Source organism: Gobio gobio (genome assembly GCF_949357685.1).
Source record: "Gobio gobio genome assembly, chromosome: 8".
Lineage (NCBI taxonomy): Eukaryota > Metazoa > Chordata > Actinopteri > Cypriniformes > Gobionidae > Gobio > Gobio gobio.
The window spans coordinates 23,157,652-23,176,891 of NC_137114.1; the positions used below are offsets into that span (position 1 = coordinate 23,157,652).

The window sequence follows — 19,240 nt, forward strand, 5'->3', positions numbered from 1 at the left end:
CGTCTGCCACCTGTAAGAGACCGAAGAAGAAAAACCCACAGCATACACTAGCCGCGTTTCCATTACCCTTCAAATTGCGCAAATTGAAATTGCGAATTGAAAATATGCCCAATGGAAACGCGTCAATTTCGCAAAAACTCCCATATATCGCAAAAAAGTTTTTACGCTCGCATGAGGTGGTTTTTCAGGCAATTCGAAAAAGGAAATTTCCGCAAAACTGCAATGGAAACAGTTTTTTCGCATTTACAGGTCACCTGGTACGGTCACGCATTGCTCTCACATAGGGCCAACATATCATTTTTTTTCCACTCAAGTATGTACTAGATCTTATGTCGTTAAAACGACATATATTTTCTCCTAATAAGGAAAGTGGCGTAACTTTATAATGACGGACCCCGGTGCAAACACAAATATCATAACTATCTATAGGCCTACTGTAGGCCTAATTATGACATATTCAAGAAATGTATTAAAACAGAAAGACGCTATAGTTTCAGCCTTGCTCAAAGACTAGGTCAATCCATTCCCGACGATCTTGGTTTGCTTCTTATTTATTAAATATAGCCTACAGCCAAATAGTTGATTAAACATTGATCAAAATTAAAATACAATTTATACAAAACGAAATTCATTTTAAAGAAAGACTTTCCAGAAAACAATTCAATTGTGCTCAAAATCCATGTCTCCAGACATATGCGCATCTGATTTGCCTTAGCTACTCATGCTGCTCACTTTTCATAATCAACATATGAAATATATAATATAATATAAAATATATAATATAATATAATATAAAAGATTATAATAAATATTTAGATATTATAAATAAATATTATTATAATATTTAGACATAGCCTAACTATATATGAAACTATATAGGCTACGTTTTCTTTAACCCTCTTTCCGACGTTGGCGCCTTTTGATGGATTTTTTCCTTATTCCAGGAAACTCTCAATATTCAGATTCATTTTTAGCCATACAGATGTGCAAGACATAATTATAAACAGTAAACTCTCTACTTTTGTGTACACTCACGATAACGGCAAAGGCCGTGGACTCAGGGAACAGATTATTTTGCACTCCACTCCAAACGCTGTCTTCATTTCAAAAATATATTTTGTTTATTAAACGCAAAGTTTTTCATTTCAAAAGCATTTCTAAATTCAGTTTATATTTCCAAAAAACGAAATTCCGAGCCAAAATAACAAAGTGATAAAAAAAACCTTTGAGTTACCACCATGCAAATTCAAACTTTTCGCTCGTCTCTGTATGTGGCAATGCGTCACAATAACCTGGCGTATGTAAAAGTGGATCATTCTTTACAGATGATGGTTTGTTTGGACAGAAGACGAGTTCTTTATTAAACTCATAAAAAAACAATAGAATACAAAATGCCACAATTTATCATAACAGCTCATATGTGCCGCTTAAGTATAAGGTGCATTCCTTGCCATCAGTGCTTGGATTACACGCACGTCTCTATACCAGTAAAAATAATGGCGTGCGGTGGCTGGGATATACATAAACCCAACAACATACGTAGCATGATTTTTGGAATGATTTATCTCGAGAGGGAAAAAATGGTTTTAGTCGCATAACATCATTTAATGGAAACGCTGTCATTTCGCAATATTTTTTTGTCGACTTTTAGAAAATATCGCAAAAGTTTTGCGCAAATCTGTAATGGAAACGCGGCTACTGCAAACAAGAAGCAACCTTTAATCACTTTACAGTGCCAACCTTCTAATACACATCACACAGCTAGTGCCACACCACCTGAATCACTTACACCAGGAGAGGTTCATTTGAATGAGTGATTCAATGACAAACACTTTTTTAGTCTATTGTCGCCACCTCCTGGCGTACAAGCGATGATTTGTATTACAAGTGTCAAAACACTTTCAAAAAGGTGATTTACTCTATTTTGATCGCTAGATATCAATGTTTATACCCAAACTATAGACTTTATCCCAAAAAAAGACCCCTGCTATTTAAATGTCTGTAACACATAAATAACAAAATGTGTGGTTGAGAAGACTGTGAAGCTGCTTATCTGTACGTTTACATGGCCGCTGCTCTCTCTCCGGATCAGCTGACTGTTTAAATGCATTCACTTCCTGAATCCTTGGACTGAAAACGTTGCACAGTGTCAAAAAATTGAGGCAATTGGTGACATCCATTTTTTTTACTTAAGAAATGTAAAGTTTAAGATCCGCAGAACTGGCAGATTTTTATTTAGTAATCATACATTTGAATTGCTCTTAACTTCAAATATTAGAGTAAGCTAATTCATCCATTTAAATATTTTTAGTAGTGGAAACTTGGCTAGCTTTAACTAGCTATTTCAATAAATGCTACCTTGCTAATTGGTAACACAATGCTTTGATAGCATCAGCATAGCATTTGCTGAATGAGTACAGCGATATAGAACATTTAACATATATCTGTTCTCAAACTAAGCTCATGGACCCAAATAAAAAACCCAACATAACAGAAACTCTTCTAAACTAACATTTTACTAGCAGTACACTTCTAACTAGCAATACATAAAACACTACTTAATCTCAACCTTAACATTAATCTTGCACAATAAACATAATATAACTCTTAATTTTAGAATTTACTCTCCCTTTTGAGTTTCATGGCAAAGCATGCTGGGAAATATAAATCCCAGCCTAGTTTCAGTTAAAAGTTTAAGTTTGTCTAAATGAAAAGAAACAAAACAAACAATTCAGATCACTTAAAATGTGTCAGTTTTGTGAACTCAAAAGAAAAAGTTCTAAATACTCATAAAAGTTCATTTGATTGAACTAATTTGTTTCATTTGAGTTGGCTCTACTCAAACCAATTAATTATTTTGAGTGTTAGGGTTTACAGTGCAGGATATTACAGTTTAAAACGATCTGATCAAAAACAGAGGAGCGGAAACATAACGTCTTTTGTCCGAAAGCCTGGTTCTTTTCACTGTTTAAAGTATTGTTTCAACTATGGACTGGATTTTTCTCCTGATCTGTTCTGGCACCCCCCGGGGAGGCAAAACAGCTCTATATTTAAGAAAGCACATACAAAATGCCTGAAGCAATGCAACCTCTTACAGAATATGGAAGTTTGTTGCGCATAACCACGATTGTGCTGCTTAATATTTTTCCTCAAGGATTCTTTGATGAATAGAAAGTTCAATAGAACAGCAATTATTTGAATAAGACATTTTTTGTAACATTATAGATGCATTTTAATTTCTTTAAAAAAAAATCTTTACTGACCTCAGATATGGTAGTGTATTGTTTTCTCACTCTTTTCATTTAAATGCCACATAAGAGAGAGAAGTAGAGATTTTGATTTTGATTATGAGTTAGTAACACCATGACTCTTCCTCTAGGGGAACCTGGAAAACGGGGCCCTTCTGGATGTAAAGGACAAAAAGGAAATCCTGGCACTCCTGGTGAGTGGATGTGTTTTTTTTTCCCATTCTTCCATTTTCCATTGTCTGTATTAACCAGCCCTGATGAGATGCTCTCAAACTATCTGCACATACCTGCATAAAATGAATATTAGAGGGAGACTCAAAGCCATTAGTCTTTACAATTAAACTTTAGAGAGCATGCAAGTGTTTACCTAGTTCCCTTAGTGCCTTTGCCTACTTTTGTGATTGTCTTATCATTTGCAAAAAGTATTTTTATACCTTGACAAATTTTCATTTGATGTGTAAGGTATTGTAAAACATTTTGCATGTTTAGTGTAGACACATTAACGTATGTAATTTTGTCGACATTATTGATAATGTACATGTGTGTGTGTGTGTGTGTGTGCTTCATCAATGAACTTAAAAGCGGTCCTTCAAAGCATGTCATCTTTCTTTGTTTGCCTGCACGCATGTATTTTTTGTGTGCATGTCCATCCTGTCATGATGTGTTTGCGGTGAGCACAACATTTTAACTGTCACATGCTACATCCAACACATTTATGCAAGTAACATCATACCTAAATACATAAGACGTAACACTATCGTTCAAAAGAAGTATAACTAATACACGGTGATGAGGGTCTCTGTCTGTGATATAGGTTACTACTGCCTTCCTGGCGAACGTGGAGAATCTGGACAGATTGGGCAGAAAGGGCCTGCCGGATTACCAGGTGTCCAGGGGAGAAAAGGTCAGTTTTAAGACATTGACATATAGGGCCCTATCTAAGCGCATGGTCTGAAGCACATGGCACAGGTGCATTTAGGGCATGTCCGAATCCACTTTAGCTAAAAAATGGTCGGCGTGCATGGCGCATGGTCTAAAAGGGTTGTACCTAGTCTCTTACTGAGTAACGGGTGTGTTTTGGGCGTAACATGCAATAAACCAATCAGAGTCTCGTCTCCCATTCCCTTTAAAAGCCAGGTGCGCTCACATGGAATATAGACACCCTCAACCTGACGAGTCCGTTTAAATACATGTGTGAATTGCCGCAAATGGTTAAATAATAAGCCAATTTCATTCGTCATTACTACAAATAGGTAATTCTGATACATGCAAGAAATATCCATTATGACATGTAGGCATTTTTATATTTATGTACACAATAATAATCTTTTACATTTGAATCCTTCAATTTTTCCTATTTAAAAATGTTTGTGTGCTGTGTGTAATAAGCAGAGTGTATGCATGTTGTGGACCCACCTATAGGTGCATATTACTAACACGCTCCTTAAATAACACAAAAAAAATATTGCATTTTCAGTTGCCTCAAAATAGCAATGCATCTGAACACAGCTCGTTTTGGCGCCGGGTGTATGATAGGGCCAATAATCTTAAATTGATAATGATAAGAAGAAATGAGCAGCAAATCATCATATTAGAATGATTTCTGAAGGATCATGTGACACTAAAGACTGGAGTAATGATGCTGAAAATGCAGCTTTGTCATCTTAGGAATAAATTACATTTTAAATTAAATAGAAAACTTTTAATAACATTTCACAATATTTTACTGAAGTTTTGATCAAATAAATGCAGCTTGTTGAGCATAAGAGAAATTGTTTTAAAAATTACCCAAAACTTTTGAAAAGAAGTGTAAAGTCCGTTAAGTCAGAAAGATTACATTTTTATATGTTTTTAATTTTTTATTTAATTTTAATCATGACTTAAGTGTCCAAATACTTTTTGGTGATGCTATTATAGTGAATAGGCTAGGGGTGTCCAACCCTGCTCCTGGAGGGCTACCGTCCTGCAGATTTTAGTTCCAACCCTGCTCCATCACAACTGTCTGTAATTATCAAGCAGCCCTGGACACCATGATTATTAGCTGGTTGAGGTGTGTTTGATTCAGGTTGGAGCTAAAAATCTGCAGGGTGGTAGCCCTCCAGGACCAGGGTTGGACACCCCTGGCCGCTGGGACTATACTATAATTTATGATTTATCTCATGAATAGGTCTGTATCAAATATGTGCACTTTTTCATATTTTTCTAAACATAGTAAAATGTTTTAAAGTGAGCAGCTTGTTTGTAGCTGAAAGCATTATCAAATTAGCCAAAATATGTAATAATTGAACATACAGGAGGAGGTATCTGTGTGAATGATTGATATCAATGTGCAGAACCTGCTCATAAGAGACCCTTTTCACATTTCCGGGTTTCTCAGAGCGGAAATCGTCATAGTAGGGTTACATTTTATAGCGGTGAATGAGAGAATACATCAAATATATGTTTTTTGTGTGACCATTTGATCAAATAGCAAAAGAAAAATGCCACAATAGTGATTTCACAACAAAAACAAAATAGAGTGAGATTGATAACGATTGAGATTAATAAGTCAAAAGAGAGAAAGTTGGTCATTTTTGCCATTAGAAACACCCTCACAGCAGCGGTAACTTGTTTTTTGTAATTTGATGCAAAAGTACCAAAATACAAAGTATTAGTCTTATAAATGTACATACCTTTAAAAAAAATTAATTACAAAAAACTATGCAGGATTTTTGATATTGATGACCATTAAAACGCATCATCACAGTCTGTGAAAAGGGTCTAGTATAAGAGCAGGTTATCTGATGCTGTCCATGGTGCTGATTATTTTTGGTTGTTTTGTCATAGCTGTAAAGTTGTGTGTAGTGTGCATCAGTGTCCATTAGGGGGCGGCAAAGCATCTTTTCTAACCCAAGGATGAGCACCTGTGCTTATTATTATTTTTTGTGTTCCCTTTCAGGTCCTGATGGGGGATGTGTATGTGACCCACCTGATGATCTACCTGGCGATCCTGGTCCTCTAGGCAGTCCGGGTGATCCTGGTGATCCTGGGGAAAAAGGATACCGGGGTCCCACTGGTGATGTCGGACTCATCGGAGAGAGGGGTGTGGGAGGAGTTACTGTATGTAAACCTGATTGAGATTCAAAACAAGTTTGTATAGTGCTTGTATATTTTTGTGTATCTAAGTATTTCTTTTTGTATATGTCTGTTTCTCAGGGTCCCAGAGGCTTCACAGGTGTCAGAGGGATTAAAGGGGAGAAAGGAGGTGTTATGGTGTCATGCACAAAGGGTAAAGCATATTTGCAATTTATAGATTATTGTTGGATATTTTAAACATTTTAAGGGTAATCCAAAATGGTCTAACAACTAAGGACATTTTATGTAGTATAGTATAGTAAAGTATTAGGGGTGGGAATCTTAAGGCACTTAACGATTCAATCCGATTCCGATTCTGGGAGTAACGAGCCGATTCCCAAAACGATTCTTAACATACATTTTTGGTAACTAATTATCCTGCTGTGCAAATACATGGACTTTACATTTTAACCAAAATTGAAGCTAATATGTGTTTTGTTTTTAGTTATAATATCTGTTTGACAGTATAGCCATATTATAAATGATTATGAAGATTTCTTTCAATACTTTTATTTTATTAACAAAGTTATATTCAAGATTAACAAGCTCTAATGAAACATAGTAAGCCATACAATTGCAAAGAACAATCATTAAGAATAAACATTTCTCAATTTACAACTAAGTGTGACAATTTTTCAGTTTCTTTAGAACATTTTAACAAAAAATGTCTTTAAAGCAAAAAAAGTTTACTTTGGTTAGAGCCACAAAAAAAATCATTAAAACATAGGCTAATGCAGAAGAAAAACAACTTTAGCGCTCACTGAGAAGCCAAATTCAGTTTGTGTGCGCATAACATCTCACATGAGAAAACTTGCAGAGCTGCAACAGTCATGTTAGAGACATTTAACGAATCACTCACCAAAACGAAGTCTTTCTTCAGAATTTTTCATTCGTTTGAAACATTATGCCACGGATGTTGGAAGGTTTATGTCCCGGCCACCGCATCGGAGACATAGGAGTGTTATTAAGCATTAATGGCAAGGAAAGCATCTTATAGCCTACTTGAGCACCACTTCGTTATTTTGGCTCAGAATTTCGTTTGTTGGAATTATGAACTTAATTTAGAAATGCTTTTGAAATTAAAAACTTTGCATTTAATAAGCAAAATACATTTTTGAAATGGGGAGGCAGCCGCAGCGAGCGCAGACACAGAGCGACTGCTGTAAGGCGTTTGTGCAAAACCGCGGAAAAACTGCATAAAACATGCAGGTGTTGAACCCTCTCACCGGGAAAAGTGTCCCCACGGGTGCAACACCCCTGAGCAGGTCGTAGTTTGTCCATTTTATCTCAAACAAAGCCAATTCACCAGCATACGACTGTTCGCCTATCAACGGGTGGTTCTGTTTGGCCGGTGACCGCGCGCGCACAGTGGTGAAGTGGCCGTTTGAATTAAACACAGAATCGATTCTGAATGTTTGAGAATCGATTCTGAATCGTTGGATACCGAATCGCGATGCATCAACCTTTTCTCCCACCCCTATAAAGAATGGTTTGATGTTAAATGCTTGATAAATAAAATTGCAAAACAATTAGGGCTGGACGATTAATCGAATAGTAGCCTAATCGAAACTGAAATTCAGAACTTCTAACCGACATAATTTTGCCATGTCGGTTATTTCGGTTTTTAAATCGTGTTAATACTTCCCAGGGTGTAGTTAGTACGTGACTCCGACCCGTCCAGTCACATCAAGTGCAGTTGCAGGCACACAGAAAGATTCAGGAGCAGTTATCTTTGTTTATACAATCTGGATGCTCAGTATTGCTAGGGCAATTGCAAGTTTATTTTACAGGTACATTAATCTCAGTTCTGATATGCGCTGCTACACACACACACACAGACAGCCCGCACAAGCCCAGAAGCGAGATCACTTTCGCTTTCGTCCTCACTAAAGTCTGTCAATTAAATACATTTAAAGGCTTGCCAGTTTGAACATGCAAGCGATTTTTTTTTCTGTGAGACAGAGAGCCGAGCCGGGTCGTGTCTCTGACAATGTGTGAGCCCTGAAGTAGGGACCTGCGTGGGACGGATTTTTCCCGCTCCAGCAAAATTATATGTTAGCTACCTTCTCCCGCTCCCGCCCACAACATTCATATTTCGTCCCGCGCCCTCCCCAATAAATCGTTTTATTCTCCCGTAACCCGCACACACACGAGTACCTTACCACCCACACCCGCACTCGGCCATCAAATCTAGTCCTGCGTTGTGTCCCACGGTAGTGCAGGTCTCTACCCCGAAGCCAGATCACTTTCACTTGCGTCCTCATGAAAGTTTGTCTATTGTATGTGTTTTAAGGCTTGCCAGTTTGAAAATGTAAGCTATTTTAGACCATCGGATGTGTCGTGTGTCATTATTTTGAACTAATGCGCTGATGCATTGTGACACACGGACACTCATACAGACAGTAGCTCGAACATCATGTGAAGATCGCGCGCGCAGAGAAACATTCAGGGACGCAGCATTACGCAAAAATAAAGGTTTACAGTAACGGACGCGACTGTTAATGCGTTATTTGTAGTGACCCATGATAGATTTATTTCGTGTCTTTCCTAGAATGGGCAGTTTGTGACGTATTACAATACATTCAGTGGCACATGCCAATCAAATACAGACGTGACACAAACAAGTTTGAAAAAATATTACTGCCTTTAATGCGTTTAATTGATATTTAAAATATCACAAAATGATGCTATTTATTTAGGATTTTGTGTCACAATTAAGTCAGTATAGGTGCTCGATTAATCTGTCAGTCACTACTGGAGGTGTCACGACACACGGCAACATGTTCCACGACTCGGTGTCAGTCAGGTGCCATGTCAGTGTCAGTGTGTCGCAATAATGTCAGTGGCACATGCCAATGAAGACCGGATGTGCCAATACGCATAGTGACATGTGCCATTGGCTTCTGTGCGTCCGATGTCATGTCACTTAATGTTAATACCGCTACTGGGAGGCAGGTGTGAAAGCACGCTAATACACACACATCACTCTCTCATTAATGCATTCAAATAAATGTAATGTAGGCCTACTGTGCTAATTTATCTGTATCTGATGTACAACAAACAGAAATATGTAAGAAATGTTACGATGACCATAGACAATAACTGCTGAAAGTGAGCTGTTTATTTCAAGTATTTTTAAAAATATCCCACCTTTAATAGTTATTTATAGGCATATTTACAGTAGGCCTATACAGTCCATTTCAGAGCACTATGAGGGCAAAAAAAGGAAAGCAACAAATATAAAAGCAAATCGTAATTGAGATAAAATGTTCAATTAATCGAGTTTTGATTTTGGGTTAAATTGTCCAGCCCTACTAAAATTTAAAAAAAAATTGCTCTGCAATTCCTTGATCCCTGCGCATTATGCCAGACTTTTGACAGAGGTTTATTTTTCTTCTAATGTTTTCTGATCAAGTTACACATCAAATCCCTCGTCTTAATTTTACGTATTGAACTGATGTGCAATTATCAGAAATTGTAATAATGCAAAAATTCTATGTTAAAGGGGAGAAAGGTGACTCAGGAATTATTGGATCATATGGAAACCCAGGGTATGATGGGAAGAAAGGGGCTGATGGGAAGTGTGGTGCTCCTGGAGATCCTGGACCTCTGGTACGGTATAAACATAGTGTATATACAATTTATAAAAAAAGTTGTGCTGTACTACTGCTCTGTGTGTGTGTGTGTGTGTGTGTGTGTGTGTGTGTGTGTGTGTGTGTGTGTGTGTGTGTGTGTGTGTGTGTGTGTGTGTGTGTGTGTGTGTGTGTGTGTGTGTGTGTGTGTGTGTGTGTGTGTGTGTGTGTGTGTGTGTGTGTGTGTGTGTGTGTGTGTGTGTGTGTGTGTGTGTGTGTGTGTGTGTGTGTGTGTGTGTGTGTGTGTGTGTGTGTGTGTGTGTGTGTGTGTGTGTGTGTGTGTGTGTGTGTGTGTGTGTGTGTGTGTGTGTGTGTGTGTGTGTGTGTGTGTGTGTGTGTGTAATGCACAGCACAAATTCCGAGTATGGGACACCAAACTTGGTTATACACGTCAGGTCACTTTCACTTTATATACGTATATATACACACAATCATTGGCCACTTTAATAGGTACACCTTGCTAGTACCTGGTTGGACCCCATTTTGCCTTCAAGTGCCTTAATTCTTTGTGGCATAGATTCAACAAGGTGCTGGAAACATTTCTCAGAGATTGTTGTCCATTTTATCATGATAGCATGACGCAGTTGCTGCTGATTTGTCGGCTGCACATCCATGATGCAAATCTCCCGTTCTACCACATCCCAAAGGTGCTCTAATGGATGGAGATCTGGTGACTGTGGAGGCCATTTGAGTATAGAGAACTCTTTTTCATGATTAAGAAACCAGTTTGTGATCATTTGTGACATGGCGTGTTATCCTGCTGGAAGTAGCCATCAGAAGGTGGGGAGACTGTGGTCTTAAGGAGATGGACATGATCTGCAACAATAGGCAGTGGAATTTAAACAATGCTCGTTTGGTACTAAGGGACCCAAAGTGTGTCATGAAAATAACCAGCAGTCTGAATAGTTGATTCAAGGCAGGATGGACCCATGCTTTCCTGTTGTTTACGCCAAATTCGAATTATCTGACCAGTTTTTCCAATCTTCTATTGAGCCTGTGCAAATTGTAGCCTCAGTTTCCTGTTCTCAGCTGACAGGAGTGACACTCTGTGTGGTTTTCTGCTGCTTCAAGGCTGGACGTGTTGTGCATTCAGGGATGCTCTTCTGCAGACCTCGGTTGCAACGAGTGGTTATTTGAGTTACTCTTGCCTTTCTATTAGCGTGAACCAGTCTGGCCATTCTCCTCTGACCTCTGACGTCAACAAGGCATTTTCTGCCACAGAAGCACTGCTCACTGGATATTTTCTCTTTTCTCTGTAAACCCAAGAGATGGTTGTGCGTGAAAATCCCAGTAGATGCTTCTAAAATACCAACAACCATGTCATGTTCAAAGTCACTTAAAACAACTTTCCTCCCCGTTCTGATTCTCAGTTTGAACTTCAGCAGATCGTCTTGACCACGACTAAATGGATTGAGTTGATGCCATGTGATTGGCTGATTAGATTTTTATGATAACAGGTACCTAATAAAGTGGATGTATAGTTACCATTTGTTATGAGCAATAAATATGTAACTTAGTGTTTGTATTAGCATTTACACAGAGCGACCATCTAGTGAATGACCTATGTATTTGTCAACATTAAAACCCGATAACACATACTGTCATGCAGTTGGAGAGTTTATTACTGAACCTTTTCTTCATATACATTTTGGATGATTTTTATGTACAGTAATGTACAGACATTAATTTCTTTTTAAACTACTTTTTTCTCTTCCCAGGGAGATAATCTTGGTGGACTGCCAGGTGACAGGGGATGTCAAGGAACTGTTGGTGTGAAAGGCTTCAGAGGTCCTCCTGGTCCTCCTGGACCATATATGATGGGGTCAATTGGGCGACGAGGACAACAAGGGGACCCTGGACCTCGAGGCCAAACAGGGCCCCCTGGTTTTAAAGGGGTTCAAGGTAAGAGTCACAGTGCTGAGTAAGGTTTATGTTCCATGTGACAAATTGGGCTCCAGCCACTATTCCAGCTGTATATAGTAAATAACATTTGTTGTTAACTGTTGTTAAAGGGTTAGTTCACCCAAAAATGAAAATTCTGTCATTAATGTCATGTCGTTCCAAACCCGTAAGACCTTCGTTCATCTTCAGAAAGTGTTGATTCCGAAGGTGGACCTTGAAAGTGTTGATTAAATTGCTGTCTATGGAGGGGTCAGAGAGCTCTCGGATTTCATCAAAAATATCTTAATTTATGTTCCAAAGATGAACGAAGGTCTTATGGGTTTGGAACGACATGATTAATGACAGAATATTTTTTTTCCAGTGAACTAACCCTTTAACTTCTTCCATAATGTTAGTATGGAGGAAGCTTAAAAAAAAAACTGTTAATAATGAGTTTAACAAAAGTTTGGCATGAGTACAGTTTTTGTTTTCTTAAGAAATTAATATTTTTATTCTGCATGGTTGCATTAAATTAATCAAGCATGACAGTCAAGACTTTTAGATTTATATTTCTAATAAATGCTGTTCTTTTGAACTTTCTATTGCTCAAGGAAAAAAAATATTTATATTAAGCAGCACAACTTTTTTTAACATTGATGTAATAATAAACATTCCTTGAGCAGCAAATCAGCATATTACAATGATTTCTGATAGATCATATTATCCTTGAGCAGCAAATCAGCATATTACAATGATTTCTGATAGATCATATTACACTGAAGACACTGACACATCACCATATTACACTGAAGACACTGACACATCACCATATTACACTGAAGACTGAAGCTTTCCCATCACAAATTGTAATCATATTTTTAAATTGTAATTATATTTCACAATATTACTGTTTTTGTTGTATTTTTAATCAAATAAATACATCCTTGGTGTACCTTAAGGTGTGTGCTTTACACATGACTATACACTACCTGACTTACACTATTGTTCTAAATTAACAATAGTGTAAGTAATGAAGCATATGGTCATTTGTAAAGCACACGTCATGATTGTTGATTTTCTTGGTAGGTGATACACAGCCCTGTGGTCCTGGCATACCTGGACCCCCTGGTTGCAAAGGAATGCCTGGATATAAAGGTAACATATATTTAAATATTTTCTGGATAAAAGAGTATGAGAAAAGCATGGCTGGAAAAAGCATATTCTCCTGCACTTGAGTCCTCGCTCCTTTCACCCATACCCGTCACGTGACAATTATGCAACAGAAGGAATAACAATGTACCTTAAAGTGTTGAGTTTCCTCAAAGGCTTCCCTGTATTTCTTTGATAAATATTTTAATTATATTATAAATTATATTTGATATACTCACTTTTGCTCATTATTTGGTGCCAGCTGACATTCAGACAACTCAGACTTGGTGACATAGTTATTGATGTTTTGTTGTAAAAGTTTTGGACTAATGAAGTTAGTCTGTTGTGTGACTGTGTTAAATGTCTTCAAATTGCAGTGTAATTAAATTGCAAACGTATGAATTGAAAGAGGCTCGGATGAATTGTGGCACGGATGACTGTGATTTTGATACAATATTACAACCTTAATATTTCCTTCCAGGTGAGAAAGGTACACTTGGAAATCCAGGATGCATAGGACGAACTGGACCAGATGGTCCCAAGGGAGAAACCGGAGTCCCTGGCGATTTTGGGTGTAGCGGACAGAAAGGTAGAGATTACAACAATTTGAGAGCTAAAGTCAATGTTTGATGTCCATTTTAATTTCTGTTCCAGAATAAACCCTCTTTGATTCTATTCAACATGCATTTATTAATTATTATATCTGCATTATATATCCACAGGCTCTTGGTTCTTGATTAGAAAGCATCCATTAGAAAAGTATTATACAGTAAATCGAATATTTCTGCCATATCATCCGCAGGTCCACATGGGTATTTAGGAGATCCAGGTGACACTGGCCCTGACGGCAACAGTATTAGCGGCTCACCTGGCATAACTGGATGTCGTGGACCCCAGGGTCTGAAGGGGTCTTTTGGAGACGGTGTTATCGGGGCTCCAGGACCAAAGGGGCCCTTTGGGGTTCAAGGATGTCAGGGCCCTAAAGGTGTACCTGGACCTCCTGGACCAATTGGTTTGCAAGGTACTGCAAAAACATTGAGGGTTAAATAATATCTGGCAAACAAAAATATTTTATGGTCAAGATATTTGATGTATTCTGAATAGCGAAGTCCATTAACTAATAATATAGTCCGTATTAAATAACTTTTTCTACAGGTACATGTGGTATTCCTGGACTTCCTGGAAGAAAAGGGGAAAAAGGAGTGGATGGTAAACCAGGAGCACCTGGTTTCCCCGGTGGGAGACCAGAACAATGTGACAACGGACAAGCTGGTCCTCCTGGCAAGACAGGCCCACAAGGCTTGATTGGACACAGAGGTGAGTAGAGACCTCTGTATCAACGGAAGCTTGTTAAGATTGTTCTGATAATAATATCACTTTTCTGTGTTAGGCACCCCTGGAGAGAAAGGATTGCTTGGGGAGCTGGGACCTCCAGGCACTGGAGCTAAAGGAGACCGTGGTAAGCCTGGTGTCCCGGGCATTCAAGGATGCACAGGCCTTCAGGGACCTTCAGGAGACCAAGGAGACAGTGGAAATCCTGGATATACTGGACCGAAGGGTAAAGAAGAGTCTTTCCACAGGTCTTGGTGTGCTTTGGGGAGTTTATTCAGTGAATTTACCTTAGTATTATTTATATTATTTTAACAGCTGCCTAACTGTGGTTGTTTGCAACATTTTGGTAGACTGAAACATAATTTACAGTTAAGATTATCAATGCTAGTTTTATATATACAGTACTACAACACTAAGATTTTTAAAGTCTTTTTTATGCACAGCACAGTTGTCAAAAATGCACTAATATTGAGAAACATTATTACAATTTAAAATATCTGTGACTCTATTGTAACATATTTTAAAATGTAATTTAATTCCTGTCATGGTAAAGCTGAATTTTCAGCATCATTACTCCAGTCTTCAGTGTCACATGATCCTTCAGAAATCATTCTAATATGCTGATTATTACTTTGATGGATAGAAATTACACATGAACTGAATTGATTGAAAATGGTAATCGTTTGTGTCTTTGCCACTTTGATGCATCCTTGCCATTTAAATGTAAAAATAATTTTTGTCTTGCTGACCTCAAACTTTTGAATGGCAGTGTATTACATGTATGTTGACTTTAGCTGAAATGTTTTATTAATTTATTTTTAAGGTGTTAGAATACGTCAAATTTCCTTTTAAATGTGTGTGCTTTTAGATATGTAGATTTAAAAAACAAAGCAGCTGTCAGTGGGACACATGATTCTCACCAGTCATATTGCATCTCAGGTTTGCCTGGATTTCCTGGTCAAGATGGCTGTCATGGCAACACAGGGCAGACAGGCCCTTTAGGGGCTCCTGGACCAAAAGGCCTTAGTGGTTTCAATGGATATCCAGGTTTCCCAGGGGGTAATGGACCCAAGGGTCAGAAATAATGGACCCAAGGGTCAGAAAGGTACTTCAAAACGATGTGAAATACCGTATTGTCATGCTTTAGGTTGGGTCTAATGTGATATTGGCAGTTAAACGTACCACATTTTTTTACAGGATGCATTGGGCCTCCTGGACCTCCAGGAGACCTTATTTCAGTGCCAGTCAAAGGTCAGGTAGGACAACCTGGGGAGAATGGGCAAAATGGTTTCTGTGGAGAAAGGGGTAAGTCTGTAACAGATACACAGGCCCTGTTTACACCTGGTATTGTGGTCAATCTGATCAAAGTGATCAAGTGGACGAGGGAGACACATTTCCATTTACACCTGGTGTCTCTTTTGTCCACTTTCAACCACTTCTGTCCTGATTTCTTCGAGGGGAGAGTCTATGGACGGGTAAATGTATTGGTTCAGATCTTTCGATCTAATGGACAAAATAAGATTGCGCAATTTACTTATGAACTCGCCCAGAGACAACAGAAAAACACAGCAGCTTCCGTTTCTGCTCTGACAGCCGCAAGACCTCACTAAACGCAGTGTGTGTGTGTGTTAGGAATGTTTTCAAACCAAACTTGTCAGCCGACAAAGTTTAAATCTCGTCTGGCTAGCGGGCATCCCATAATGTTTACGCATTATGCCAGTAGGCGGAGAGTAGATGGACTTTTGTGGCGGTTTGAACACATTTGACCACATGAGCATCTGCCCTACGAAAGCAATCCGGTTGAATGCGTTTTCGACAACCTCTGGAAGTGGTCAAAGTCAAACCGCTTAGACCCCGTTTACACCTGTGTTTAGCGTCTTCCACTTGTGATCCGATCGACCAATATGCATCTTAATACCAGGTGTAAACAAGACCTCAGATCCTATGTTGGTTCCTAACTTTGATAGAAAAAACCTTCAGCAGATCATGTGGTTTCTACTTCTTAATTCTCAGGTAACAAGGGTGACCCAGGTCCGCCTGGACCACCAGGGTATCCGGGACTTAATGGACCTCAGGGATTTGAAAGTGGCTATCGTGGGCCACCAGGCGTTCCTGGGCTGCCCGGTGAGCCTGGCGCATATGGCCAACCTGGACCAAAGGGAATTGTGGGATTCCCAGGGGATGGTGGTGATCCAGTGAGTTGATGGTCTTTTTTATATGAATTTTATTGCTTAATTCTTGCCAAATGATTTGAGTTTTGTTATTGGTTTGATTGTCTTCGCATTTTTTGCAGACTCAGACACAGATAGTGTACATAAACAGAACCAGATATAGATAAACTGACTGTGACCATATAGGAATCAGTCATTGACACGTTTCTTCATAGGGTGATCCTGGATCAACTGGTATGGCAGGAACCCCTGGTTTCCCTGGATTTGATGGTCCTAAAGGTAAAATACAATGCTTGAAACCTTGCATACTCAAACAAACACTACCCTCCAAAAGTTTGGGGTTGGTAAGATTTTTTTGGTATATTTTTGAAAGAAGTTTCTTATGCTCATCTGCAGTAGGCTGCATTTATTTGAATATATTTAATATATTTAAAAAAGTAATTTATTTATGTTATCAAAGCTACATTTTCAGCATCATTACTCCAGTCTTCATTGTCACATGATCCTTCAGAAATCATTCTAATAGGATGATTTGCTGCTCAAGAAACATTTCACATTATTGTCTATGTTGAAAACAGTTGTGCTGCTTAATAGTAGAAACTGGAGAATTTTTTTTTCAGGATTCTTTGATTAGAAAGATAAAAGAACAGCATTTATTTAAAATAAAATTATTATGTAACAAAGTATAAGCGTTTACTCTCAGTTTTGATCAAATAAATGCATTGTTTGTATATTAAAGTATCAATTTCTTTAACAAAAACTTTAACTTTAACATACTGACCCCAAACCTTTAGAATGGTAATGTATGTATTCAAACATATGACAATCACACAAATCATCATTATATATTCAATCTGCACATTTTAAGTGAAATGAGATCTATTGCAAAAGATCTCCTTATACTGTATTGAATAGGTGACAAAGGTGAATCTATTGGTGAGCCAGGGCGAACGGGTGAGAGAGGGCCATGTGGAGAGAAAGGCGTGTCAGGTATGGCTTTCTTAACGTTTAATCAATTAACCTTTCTTGTAATATAATATACAGTATATTTCTATAATATAAAAATGCATTGAAAAAAAATTTCTGAGCTATAGCTATTCTCCCCAGTAGCTCCCCCCGGTGACAAAGGAGACTGTGGTGACCCTGGTCCACAAGGGCCAATTGGAAACTGCGGTCCACCTGGTCTAGCTGGGATCCCTGGCCATTATGGACCTCCTGGTAAAATACCCATTGTTAAACAGATAGATCTGGCTCTAAAATAGTGGATACATACATGGAAATTTTCATACTGGTAAATAAACTTGCGACAACAAAGTTATTACCGAAAACACGGGGGTTGAGGGTTTGCAGTGACCAAATCCTCTGCCATCATCTTGTCAGTTATCTCTCCTTACTTTCGTCACATTATAAGTGAAATCTGACTCCTCCTGACTGTGCTGTGACTCTGCAGCTTGTGCTGTCTAGAGTTGAGCGGACACTTTCCGTTTATAATTGTAGAGTTCGTTGTCCAACTGGTCGAGTACCGCATGTAACACTGACTAACACATCACGTTTTGCCGTGTTCTCAAATAGTGTCCTTTCTGCTTTACAGGAGTGGCGGGGCCCCCAGGTCTGTGTGGAAGACATGGCCCAGAGGGTCCTCTAGGGCCTCCTGGTCCACCAGGCCCTAATGGAAACATAGGATGCCTTGGACTTAGAGGTTTGAAAACTTGTGTTTACAAACAAACTGATGCTGCCATTCATTTTAAAACGAGAACAATTATGTATACAATTTAAACTTGACTTTTTTGATAATTTATTTATCACTTGCAGGACCTCCAGGGCCCCCAGGGATCCATGGACTAGATGGCCTAAAGGGTGTCAAGGGTGAGATTGGATCTCGAGGTAAGATACGTGTGCAATTTTTTGTGCTTTTTGTTTTTACCTGCTTGACATCCCTCTAACTCCCTCTCTTTTTTTCTTGTGCATTAGGGCTGGGTTTAGAAGGTGATACAGGCAATAAAGGGCAGTCCGGAGACAAGGGTGATCTAGGAGACCCAGGGCCGAGTGGGCAATCGCAAAATGGGGTTAAAGGTCCAATAGGACAGCCGGGTTGCAAAGGTACATGACTCATTATCCTACACAACCTTACCCATTGACAAGTTTCCACAAAAATATTAAGCAGCAAATCCATTTTCAACACTGATAGTAAGAAGAAATATTTCTTGAGCAGCAAATCTTCATATTGGAATGATTTCTGAAGGATCATGTGACACTGAAGACTGGCGTAATGATGCTGAAAATTCAGCTTTACCATGACAGGAATAGATGACATTTTAAAATGCATTCAAATAGAAAACAGTCATTTTAAATTGTAATAATACTTCTTAAACTTAATGGTTTTATTGTTTTTTTTATGAAATAAATGGAAATAAATTGGTTCAATTTGTTAAAGGGGTCATGACATTAGACATTTGCCTTTTCTTTTGACACATAAAAGGTGTTTGTACCATTAAAACATCCTGCGAGTTTCATAGCTTAAAACGTCCCCCTCAATATAAACAAAGCATTTATTTAATCAAGCTCCAAAAATGACTAATTTGGGTATTGCGGGATCTGTGACGTCATATGGGCAAATATGTTTCTCCATAATTGTTTTTTTACCAGCCATAAAAGTGTTTTTGTAAAAACGCAGTTGTGACAAAATAGATTTTTGATCAAATTTTAGATACCA

General features: G+C 38.4%; 1 protein-coding gene across 1 annotated transcript in view; it reads left to right on the top strand.

Moving 5' to 3' along the window:
- The window catches only part of col4a4 (collagen, type IV, alpha 4), a 71,264-nt gene that overhangs the window by 43,560 nt on the left and 8,464 nt on the right, over positions 1-19,240 (top strand). Inside the window, exons 21-40 of the mRNA XM_079823307.1 lie at positions 3,380-3,442; positions 4,063-4,152; positions 6,187-6,347; positions 6,444-6,516; positions 9,868-9,974; positions 11,713-11,896; positions 12,962-13,030; positions 13,506-13,613; positions 13,827-14,045; positions 14,180-14,341; positions 14,415-14,582; positions 15,296-15,437; positions 15,552-15,661; positions 16,370-16,551; positions 16,743-16,806; positions 17,443-17,517; positions 17,638-17,745; positions 18,119-18,226; positions 18,340-18,411; positions 18,499-18,627. Coding sequence (XP_079679433.1) covers positions 3,380-3,442; positions 4,063-4,152; positions 6,187-6,347; positions 6,444-6,516; positions 9,868-9,974; positions 11,713-11,896; positions 12,962-13,030; positions 13,506-13,613; positions 13,827-14,045; positions 14,180-14,341; positions 14,415-14,582; positions 15,296-15,437; positions 15,552-15,661; positions 16,370-16,551; positions 16,743-16,806; positions 17,443-17,517; positions 17,638-17,745; positions 18,119-18,226; positions 18,340-18,411; positions 18,499-18,627 — 2,394 coding nt within the window. The remainder of the gene's footprint in view (positions 1-3,379; positions 3,443-4,062; positions 4,153-6,186; positions 6,348-6,443; positions 6,517-9,867; positions 9,975-11,712; positions 11,897-12,961; positions 13,031-13,505; positions 13,614-13,826; positions 14,046-14,179; positions 14,342-14,414; positions 14,583-15,295; positions 15,438-15,551; positions 15,662-16,369; positions 16,552-16,742; positions 16,807-17,442; positions 17,518-17,637; positions 17,746-18,118; positions 18,227-18,339; positions 18,412-18,498; positions 18,628-19,240) is intronic.